Here is an 11,970-nt window from a genome sequence, read left to right as displayed (position 1 = left end):
CAAGAATCACTTGATCACAAATTACAGATCCTTCAAGTTTATGACAAAACCCTGCTTCAAAGACTCTTAGAAGCAGTCTTCACTTGTAAAGATGTCTTAGTGTTTATGATTTGAAACATCCTAACAGAATTCAGCAAGTCACTTCCCTGCTTTTGTTGTTGTTAAAGTGGAACTTTTTCCTTAAGAAAAGACAGCATTTATGATATGCCCTCAGATAGCACCTAGTTTTTATAGGCAAATAGGTTTTGTAGAAAGAACCATGTAGTAGTGAGGGGAAGAACACCTTACTTTTGAGGATAAGCAAATTTTAAGGTTCCCTGAAATGATGAGCTTCAGTCTGTAAAGAAGACCAGGGTCTTGTCTTCTCTATGAAATAATAATGATGGTCCATATAGGCTGTGAAGCACAGAAGGTCTTAACCGTGGACCATCCCTTCTTGATGAAGGAGATGCTTTTTGAACACCTAACTAAAGTGAGACGTTAACACAGCTGGGGACTATATATTTTGGTAAGAAGAACAATTTGATCTGAACACATTTATAATTGAGTACACATCTTTTAAATTGTACTTCTTCGTGAGAAATTCACTTAATTCACGGTTTTTAGGTTATAAATTTTCAGATATACATCTAACAATAATTTTGATTAGAGGACTTTAATGTGAAGTACTACTTTACTGTGAAGTAATACTTAAGCTTTATTGATATTTCAGTTTGATTTATAAAAGTTAACAAGTAAAATCTAAAATTCAAATATTAAGTCCTCAAGAAATAAAGTATGACTGTGTATATGAGGAATGACAGATCATTTCCTATATGGTCAAATTGTAAGGGATTAAAATGTTCAATAATTCAAGAACTTATCCTAAAAAACAGAGTTACAAAGATACACATTTCACGAGTTCATCAAAGACTTATTTTTAATAGTGAAAACGAAACTATCTAATTGTTAGGATATTGGTTAAATATGTATAGCACATCCACATGACGATACACTATAACACTATTAAAAGTCAGGTTTTTGAAGAATGACATGGAGAAAAAAAACCTTTTTTTTATTATAATTAGTGAAATAATTATAATAAAATAATTATAGTGATATAATTAGTGAAAGAAATTAAATATAAAATTACATGTACACTGTAATACTAAATATGCTTCTAAAACAAACACAGGAAAAAAGACAGGAAAGAAATATATCAAAATGTTAACATTACCTGTGAGAGTGGGTGAGTTTAATTTTATTCTTCTATTTTATCTAATATTCTACAATTAATATGTATTAGTTTTATAATTGGAGAGGATAACGGCATTTCCTACCTGTTCTTTAATACCTTTAGAATAGAAAGAAATGAGACAGTCACTTAAAGGCTAGTTTTCCACTGGTTCATTCAAAATAACATCCTCTTCAAATAACACCACTGTGATATATTTAAATAAAGTCTGTTCAAGAATTTCCTTCATTGATTTAGATTTAGATTTCTAAATCCATGGTACATGGTCCAGCCACAATCTGCCTTTCTGGTGAAGACTCCTCCTCCTCCTCTTCATCTGCATGGTGGAAGAAATGTCAGTACTTTCCAGGGTTGATTTCTATATCTTCAGGCCCAACAGAGAATCTGGGGGTTCTACTCATTCATTCTTTCTTTCGTTTGATGTAGATTGTAATTTAAATGCGCTGTATTAAAACAACAGAAGAAAGCATTCATATACTAGCTGACACACAGGTCTGCTGCAGCTCGTTCTACTTATACAGTCACTTGAATTGTGACGACAGTTACCTGGCAAATGTTTTTTTTTATTCTCAGATATCATTGCTTCCTTGTCGATGCAGTTTAAAAGACACAGATATAGTGAGGCTATTGTTTCAGTGAGGTGATAAAGCAATCTTTTTAACCTCGCCTGTGAAGAAGCCACAGAAAACCCTCTTTGCCACTGGTGCTGCTGGAGACCTTATTACATCTTTTCCAGTCTTACCGCTGCTTGAGACTGTGATGAACACTGCTGCCTTCCGTGGCTGCGGTCGGCACGCCAGCAGCTGGAGATGGCCGAGCCCATTTAGGTCTCAGTTTCTCCTTCAGTCCCGGGGGCAGCAGGGGTGAGGTGTTCATCAAAAGACTCCAGCTGTTAGTGTGGACGCGGGTCTTCTGTCTTTAGTAGCAGCTGAAGAGCCACATAGAGCTACTGCGAGGCACTACTATCCACTTCTTCAGTCTTTAAGTTTTTTATGTTCAAATGGGGTTACTAATAGAACCAAACTCAGAGTAGAGTTATAGAGATTAATGGATATAAAGTGATTAGGTCAAACCCCTGCACTTAGTAAACACTTGATATTAGCGAGCTGTTTTTGTTGATTACACAATGAGCTAGAGCTAGTAAGGGCAGGCTGGCAGACTGCATTCAGCTGGAATATTATCTTCAGTTTCTCATTTTCCATGCCAATGTTCCCCTCCACTGGTCCGGACAATTGACAGTTCTTTGTACCTTGATTCTGTTAAAAAAAAAAATGTATTAACATTATCTCATTAAATTCCACGTCTCCGTGCAGAAGCGTCCCTAAGTAATTGCTGATTAGCCCTCTGTGCTTGCCTTCTGTAAGGTGCTATCTCAAGCCTGCACTCTGAGTAGGGAAGTGATAAGCAGGGAGTAGTTGCCCATAATGCTGTTTCCCAGACATCAGAGAGCCAAAGAAAATGTTTAGGGTTGACAACTTACTGGTTTGATCTAGTTCTTTACTTAAATGTGATGATTTAATAAAGTTACAAGGAAAAAAAAAACACAAACCAAAGGCTCGAACTTTAATTATTAAACGAAATAGGACCTCTCCTTCTGAATTAAGATTAGTTTCGCTTATTTGGTAGGAAGGGTTTTATTATTGGCTTCTTTAAAGACTTAGCACTTGGATTCCTTATTTATATTAATAGTAATTATAGATCAGAACTAGTCTGCAAACTTAAATTAGGAGACTGACAAGAACCTAACTCTTAAAACTCAGACTGTCTCAGACGTGGTCTGTTTCATTGGTGCATTCTTTTGTAGGCTAGAACAACTTTTAGAGAGGTATTACGTGTGTGCCATTCTTGCTGTGGAGCTAGCATGATTGATCTGTTAGTTACAGGGTATTTCCATAATGTCTACATATCAGTTTCACAGGGCAAACAACATTGATTGTATTAGCACCAAAAGTGGAGAAATATTAATTTTCTGCCATCACAGTGTTCACAGACTATATTTTAACCATGGCAGTTAATGCATCCAAATCTATTTAATTAGATAAATAGACTACTTTGTGCCATTAGCATCTTCTCTTACTTGGTTTTTCTTGTGGATAAATGGGGTATGTTTTAAAAGATATTCCCCTTGTTTTTCTGATTTCCTCAATTCAGTTTCTTCAAGTCTTAAGTTTAGTATAGTCTGCATGTTAAAATAGTTACATCAACTCTATTATAAGACAGTTTATGAAGGGTGAAATATATGCCATTTTTAGAAAATTATATATGCCTTTCCAGGAAGAGAAAATATTTTCTTACAAATTTTGTGTGACTATGTCTTATACTTGCTGTAAATACGCATTAGCAGTTTATCTCCTAATATGAGTAAAGAGGTAATATTCTGCTGCTGCTTTTTTCTTCAACTTAGATTGGATTTATTCTTAAAGGAGCACTAAAGCAAACATACAGACTTCTCATTCTGATTTTAAATAATTTAGAGTGGAACTGTGAACACAATATTTTCCCCGTTGAAGATCATTTTATACTGAAGTTTAATATAGATTTTAAAATTTCTATTTAAAACTTGGGCTCAGCAGGGTGATGGTAAAGTGTGACATTCGCAAGCTGTTTCCTGGTGATGAAAAATGCATGAGAACATAACCCACACAAGACTAGTTAAGTGATTTTGAATGTAATTTTCTATTAAGTTTTACTTAATTTAACTCAACACATAATTTGTACTTTACAAGTTTCTTGAAGAAAAGAATAGGTAGCCCCTTGTCTTTATTAATTCCTTCCTACTATGTACTTTGTTCTTATCTAGCTTCAGTAAATGTCTAACTCATTACTTTTAGTCTTTCTTTTTGACTAGAACATGCATATATATTTAATTTTCTTTCATGTATGGATGCAGCTGCATCGCATGCGTCTTAAAATGTCATGTCATCAGTACTACATATTTATTTTTAAATTTTTAATTTTGATTTTCTTTTTAATCTGTGTGGCTAAATATTTAGTTTTCCTTTTATTCTTTATTTCTAATTTATTGCATTGCATTCAGAAAATAACTTAGAATGTTTCTGTGGTTTTGAATATTGAGATTTTCTTTGTGGCCTAATCTGTGGTCATTTTGTGTGTGTGCATGTGCGCGTGTGTGTGAATTTAAATTTGTACTTGGAAAGAATATATGGTAATATGTGTTAGATCAAAATTTTAATTCTAATATTCAAGCCCATATATCCCTTACTTATTAGTTGTCTTCTTGCTCTGTTGATGTCTGAGTGATGTATTTCTCCTATTATCACTGTGGAGTTGACAGTTTCTCATTTTATTCATACATTTCAAAACTCTGTTATTTGGCTCAAACTAGTTGATGATATTAAATTTCTTGGTAGATTTTAATGTTCATTTTAATGAGATATACTAATTTAACCTGTTTTGTATACATTCTGTCCTATCTGCCATAAATATTGCCATGGCGCATTATTTTGCAAAAATTCTTATTTTTGCTGTATTTCCCCCTTCACCCTTTATTTTCACATTTACTCCTTTGTTTTAATTTGTCTCTTCTCAATAGTATATTGCTCTGTTTCCTTGGTCTTTTCAAGCTAAGAACTTTCTACTAACAAAGGAAGTTTGTTCATTTATGTTTATTGTAATCATTGATGTGTTTGGACTTAACTTCTTTCTTGTTTTGTGATCTTTTACTTGGCATGCTTTCTTATTCAGCTCCCTGCCTCCACTAGTCTCCTACTTCTTACCCTCTTCCCCCTTCTTCCTTGCAATTTTTTCTTCTATTCTCTTCTCCCCCAAATTTTCTTGGGATTTGTACATCTTATTTATGTGATTCTAGGGATTCCCTTTTACAAGTTAAGAAACATAAGTTATGTGTTTCTTAGGGATTCCCTTTTACAAGTTAAGAAATGCATAAAACTTATGCATTTGTAGTTAATCAGTGTCTGCAAGTCAATCCAATGAAATCTCAAAATGCTTTATTTCTCCTATCCTGCTGTTCCTTGCCTTCCTGTAATTTTTCCATCACTCCAACTACATCTTATATTGAGTTGATATGGAATTTTGTTTCTGATTTTCTTTTCTGATGATGGTAAAATTGCAGCTTTTCCATCCCACTTGAGAAACTATCTTGAGTATAGGATTATTGATTTGAAATAGTTTTCTCTTTTCAGCTGAATTGTCTTTTTTCAGTTATTGCTGTATATAAAACTATTGTGCTTTTTGGATGATTTTTCTATTTAGATGCAACCTTTCCCCAAAATTTTCTTGGAAAATTTGATTCAGACATTGAACTTACTTTTTTTTTTTCACCTGTATCTAGTATTTTATTCACTGTCCATTAAGTGTTTTGTTTTACTGATTAAATATTTAGCCTCTAAATCTGTTTCTTTTCACAGGATATAATATCTTTGCAAACGTCTCTGAAGATACTGTTGTTTTCATTCAAAGTTATTCATACCTTTGCAATGTCTACTCTCTTAGCAGTGTTTTAGTTTATCTGCCCATTAAATTTTATGCTTCTTGTTGATTTTCCTGAAATGCTTTGTGATTTTTTCATGGTATACTCATTTTTGTATTTGAGAATTTCTGTCACCTTATTCTGTTTTCTATAGATTGTTTCTAGTGATTGTATGAGAGGCAGGGATCACAGCTTGGGGATGGGAGGATGTCATCTTTTCTCTGGGTGTTGGCTACTTTAGTCCTTGCTCTGTCCCTCTAGTCTGAATACTGTCAATCTCAGCTCTCTCCTCTGTGCAGATGTTCTTGCAGTTTGCTTGGGAGGACACCGTGTGCTCAGCTGTGTTGATTAGTTTCATATTTACCTACAGACTCCTGCATCTTTTTTCTATAATATTCTTCTCCTACATGTTGGGACTTTGGGTTCTCTCAGTCTTTTTTCTAACGTTTTAATCCTTTCTATTTTCTATCTTTCAGAATTCCTCAAAATTTCTGATTAAATATTGGCATTCTTTTTGTTTCCCATTCCTGTGTCTGATTTATTATTTTTTAAAAATATCTTTTTAGTCACTGCATGACATTTTGGGTAGGAAGGAGGTAAGAAGCATGTGCTCGACTTGCCACATAGAATCCTTATAAATGGTGGGAGTCAGATTCATTGCCAGTATGTTGTCTTTTTTCATAAGTAATACAAGAGCATATGCTCAAGAATAGTATTCTATAAACGTTCTGCAAGAAGTTCCATCCTAAGCTTCTAAAGTTGGTTGCTTACAAAGTACCGCAATCATTAGCAATATTTTTTATCAATTATATATGTATTGATAACTGTGAGCAGATAATCCCTTAAAGATGCCTTTAATTCCTTATATATAATTTTTCTTTTATAGTGACATTTAGACAGATAATTTGCTCTCATGGAAAACAATGCTCCCCTTGCTCTCTGGTGAAAGTTTGAGTGGAAGTTGAGCATAGCAAGTGATGAGATCACTCACTCTTAGCATTGTTATGGTCATGATGGGATGTACCATTCTTAAGGAAGAGTTATTTTGTTGCAGCTAACCCTTAAAATTTGGTTTATATTGATATAAGTGAATTCTTTTGTATTAATTAGTGAAATCTGAATGCTGTGTCTTTAATTATCTCTTTTCATTGTCACTGAAAAGTATTGAGGGAATACCTTTACATGATTGAACTGTATACCATCATGATTTACAACAGGGTTCAGATTGTAAATATTTTTAGGTTTTGGCCATATGATCTCTGTTGCAATTACAAATCTGTTGTAGCTTGAAGTCATAAGGCAATATGTAAATGAATGTGTGTGACTGTGTTCCCGTAAACTTCATGGATACTAAAATTTTGTCACATAATTTTCATGTGCTATGAAATTTTATTCTTTTTTTGATCCTCTCCCCAATTAAAAAAAGTAAAACCTTTCTAAGCTTATGAGATATGCAAAAACAGATTGTAGGTAGGATTTGCCAGCCCCTAATTTAAAAGATTATATAATAATGGAAATATTAATAACTTATTGAGTGACAAAAAAGTTACAAACCATATGTATAGTGTAATCCCATTTATATAAAAAAAAGCAATCATCAATATATGATTAGCACTGGAAGAATAGATATCAAAATATTAACAATATTTCCCTCTCGGTGATTAGATTATAGGTGGATTTTTTTTTTTAACTTCTTTACTGTGTTCATTTGTATTTTCTTAATTTTATTCCCTGAATATTTATTATGTTGTTTTTTTAAAATAAACATCTTATATCAGAAAAACATGTAAAAGTGACAGAGGATCTGTATATTTTTAGGAAAATTGTGTTATTTATTGTTAATTAGTTTTATACAATCCGTTTTGTTTAATTACTCTCTTCCATTTTTAGCCGACGAGTCCCAAATTTGGAAAAGCTGACTCATATGAAAAACTGGAAAAACTAGGAGAAGGATCTTATGCTACAGTATACAAAGGGAAAAGCAAGTAAGTTCATTAATTTTTTTTAATATTTCACATGTAAATTGTACCTGCTCTCTTACTACTAACAATATATTTAAATAATTTCCATTTAACATGTAATAAATCTTTCCCCTCAGGTTTTCATTATTGTTGTTCTTTTAACCAGTGTACAAGTCAGTAAAATTGGTTTTCCTTGCTAGCAAATTGTTTTGGATACTATTTCATTATAAATGTCCAGTTTCTCTTTTCTGTCTTACACATCTCCCCAACTTTGTGTTCTCTTTCTCTCATTGGAGTTGGAACCCCTAGATGAGAATTCGTTTCCAGCTGAATGACATGATTAATTTCTCATGGAGGTTTAACATTTGCTTAAGAGTACTGATTTGACAAGGCCAAATGTATCGGCCATTCTTGATGTCTTTTTAAATGAGTTTTCACTCCATCTTTCAGAAGTTACTTAATTAAAAATACTGCATACTCTTTCTTTTTTCCTGACTGTCTGCTTTGGCATCATGCTGCATATATTTTCACAAAGAGAAACAGCTTTGCCCTTATTTGTCCTCTTCCCCTGTGCTGTCCCAGGGTCAGAGCACGGATTTGGGTCCTTGAGAAGCTCACCCCACATGCTTCTGATAGGCCTCCTCCCTCTCCCCGGTTGATTAAGAGCACAGAGTTGCTGTATTTGGTGGCATGTAGCTTGTAGAAAACTTGATGCTACTTCTGAAATAATTGTGCGAGACATAAGCCTTGTTTTACCTTAATCACATTACCAAATAGTGTTGAAAAATAATTTTCTAAATTATCCATGTCTTTGTCTCCCTTTTAAGTCGTTATAAAAAATAGAGCATTCTAAGCTAATAAATAGAAAAGATGTAGTAGAAAATTCTCTGCAGTATCATTTCAAACACATAATTGGAAATTTTGATTATGTGCTGATTTTGATTAGATAATCTTGGGCTTTTGTGGAATGTATTCTTTTAACTTTGTTCATGATTTTCGAGTTAAGAAGATGAAGGAGTATCCTGATAAAGGAAGACATATAGTAAGTAAGGAAGTACAGAAATACTGTAAGTCAAAAATAGTGGTATAAATTTTGAGATCTTAGATATTTGAAAAAGAGAAGTTCTTTTTATAATTTAAATGAAAATTAAACATGTTAGGGAGTAAAAACAAAATCTAGAGAGCTGTTAATGACTTAACTATGTTGCTTGAGCGTAATAGAATGTCATGGTAATGGTCTGAACAGTTGAAGTAATTTCAATAGGGGTTATGTCTGGAATTTTATATTTTTTTCCTAAAGAAAATAGGACTCTACTGTATAAAAATTACTTTTGTATCTAATGTTAATGATGTGATGATAACTACACTGGATTAAGTAATTGTATTACATGTAGTATGCCTCATTGACTTCTCATAGTGCCTATAAGATAGGTCCTATTATTACCATCTCCATTTGACCAGGAATCTTTGAGCTTAGAGAGTTTTAGCCACTGTCCAAGTCCATTCAGGCTGTTAGTGGCCACACATGTTTTGGTTCATGTCTATCTGGTTTGAAGTGATTCTTTTTCTAACCATTACACTACACCACTTCCGTGGTATAAGGCCTTCCTTGGAAAGATTTGTCCTTGTCGAATATTCCAAATGGTTCTCACATATGCTCTGACTTGGTTTAATCATGAATCCAACAGAGGCAAACATACTATATCATTATAAAGAAACAAACCAATCACTTTGAAGTGCTTTCCCACAAAAGATGTGCTCACCTGATTTCCAAATGTAAGTTAATAACTCTATTAAATGTTTAAGATTTATGTTACAACTTGGAGATGGTTGAAGAATCCTTCGTTCATTATGCCTGAATAAAAGAAAGACTGCCTGTTAAGTGCCTGCAATCTTTCAGAAGGATGATTCTGGACAGTTAATACTTTTCACTCCAGCGGGTCTAAATGTATCTAGTCAGCATGTCTCAAGAAGTTGTTCACATGTATTTAATTTTCTCCTTCTGGGGATGGAAGACATTGACCACTCACCTCTGTTAAGAGGTGACAGTGCTTTTGTTTGGTGTATGCCCTGAAGTGCTACATAATTTAAAGAGCCCACTAAATGTTGGGGTCCCTATTGTAGTACTCTCCATCACTCTCCCATAGATGTCCACAGGCCTGCCTCCATCTCTAAACATTACCTTTAGCATCTTTTCCAAGAGCAGTTATCATTATGTTGCAGTAAAGCTGCCTGTCATTTGTAGAGATCTCACTGATTTTTGGTTTGAGAGCATTTTACATGTATGTGTTGATTTACATTGTGTCGTTTGGATTTTGCCATGAACCTCATTGTATTAGTTTGCTAAGGCTGCCAAAACAAAGTACCACAGACTGAGTGGCTTAAACAACACAAATTTATCATCACATAGTTCTGCAGTTAGAAGTCCAAGGTCAAGGTGTTGGCAGAGTTGGTTCCCGCTGGGTTGGTTCTGTGAAGGAGAACCGCTCCCTGCCTCTCTCCTCTCCTCGGCAGTGTACTGGCAATCTTTGGCATTCCTGGCTTGTAGATGTATCACCTTGGTCTCTGCTGTCATGTTCACCTGGTGTTCCCTGTGCGTGTGTCTGTCGCTGTGTCCAAATTTCCCCTTTTTTATAAGGACACTAGTCACATTGCATTAGAGCCCACCCTAATGACCTCATTTTAACTTGATTACCCCCGGAAGGACGCTGTTTCCACATCAAGTCACATTCTGAGGTACTGGAGGTTAGAACTTTAACATGTCTCTTTTGGAGGACACAGTTCAATCCATAACATTTATGAATTGCAAACCTCACGAATTTGGCATTCTGTTCATGACAGTGTCCTTTTTTTCTCCACTTATGGGATATGTAAGCCATTGTTTATTTCATGTTCTTTAAATAATATAAGTGAAGGATATTCTCCCTGCCTCGATGAAGAGGTTTGTGTAACTGTTGACTGTTACAGTAGCTGCTGTTAGCAGTAATGTAGAAGCTTGGAAAGGAATAGGAAGGCTTTTTATTACTCTTGAAATCTCTTGAGTTTCTTGTTCCTGTAGGGAAACATTTGTTGGGGAGAAGTTGATCAAGATTCCTATACCGTGTAACCCCCTTGGTAATGAGCTTGGTTCTAAAGATTATGGCTGACTAACTGCAGCCATATAAATATACAACAGTCAAAATAATTTTTTTTTTTAAAAAAGCTTTGAACTTCCCATATTTTTATATCTGAGTAGAGTTTTTTTTTTTTTTTAAACAAATATTTCCCAGCTTAGTTATTTCTTTGTGCATGTGCGTTTTTATGTTTGGGAAGGGAGGCAATTTATTATTGCTCTACTAATCTCTGTCCTGGTTTGGTTTCCTGATTTCGTTCTCTCTTCTAAGTCCCTGTAGCAGTTAACATAGGATTTTAAAAAGTCATGGCATTGTATACTATTTTACATTTTCAAAACATGTGGCATTTTAAAATGTCTAATTTAGCACCAAGAAATCATCTTTTTACCTCTCAATTTTCTGGGGACTTTTGTACATTAAGACACTTGTTAACATTTTCTGAGCTTATTCAACTAACGATGAGTGTTTATTATGTTGTTTTTATGTTCTTTCTACGCTGTAGGTGAAAAAGAGATATCTTAGATGTAGATTCTGCTGTCAGGAAATTTAACAATCTTGAAGGAAGATGGTTCATATACATAAAAAGCTCTATAAAGTTAGAATGTAAGACATTCTATATAAGTGAGAATGCGGTAAGAAAGGCCAGGTAAAATGGTGTGGGGTTTCAGAAGGAAGGAAGAGAGGATCGTGTTGACTAAAGTATTTTAAATATGTTCTCAACAGTGGTGAGAGTTTGAACTCACAGCCTCATTGCTTTTAAATCAAGCCTCCCTGATCACTGTGTGTATTTGTAGGACTCCCTAAGACAGTTCCCTTTAGAGGCATGGTCCTCCAAACAGATATAATGAGATTTTTCACCCTTTGTTAGTAGACTCTCCACTAAGTCTGTTAAAGCCCAAGGGCCTTAAAATAAAAGCAAACTGATTCATTTTGATGATTGTGCAAATTTCGATTAAGAAAAAGTGTTTAATACTCAAGTATTAAAGTGGAATTGGTGTTTAGCCATATAATTTGGAAGGGTTGGTGAGTTATTAATATGCGAACACTCATGAATGTGTGGCTGTGATAGATAAAAGCTAGGATCACCAGCCGCCTCAGCTCCCAGACTTGAGATATGTTGGCATCCAGATGCTCCTCAGAGCCCTGGGATCTACTGGTGAAGCACACTCAAGTCCCTCCCAGATGCCTGAATTCCCCAGGCTTCTGCACCCT

General features: G+C 34.5%; 1 protein-coding gene across 2 annotated transcripts in view; it reads left to right on the top strand.

Moving 5' to 3' along the window:
• CDK14 (cyclin dependent kinase 14) overlaps positions 1-11,970 on the top strand; it is a 546,209-nt gene that overhangs the window by 130,281 nt on the left and 403,958 nt on the right. For both annotated transcript variants that reach the window (XM_011363849.2, XM_023533297.1), the window contains exon 3: positions 7,575-7,669. In XM_011363849.2, the coding sequence (XP_011362151.1) occupies positions 7,575-7,669 (95 nt within the window). The remainder of the gene's footprint in view (positions 1-7,574; positions 7,670-11,970) is intronic.

Source organism: Pteropus vampyrus, unplaced genomic scaffold (assembly GCF_000151845.1).
Source record: "Pteropus vampyrus isolate Shadow unplaced genomic scaffold, Pvam_2.0 Scaffold4, whole genome shotgun sequence".
Taxonomy (NCBI): domain Eukaryota; kingdom Metazoa; phylum Chordata; class Mammalia; order Chiroptera; family Pteropodidae; genus Pteropus; species Pteropus vampyrus.
Note: the sequence above shows the minus strand (reverse complement) of the source record. Positions and strands in the feature narration are given on the sequence as shown.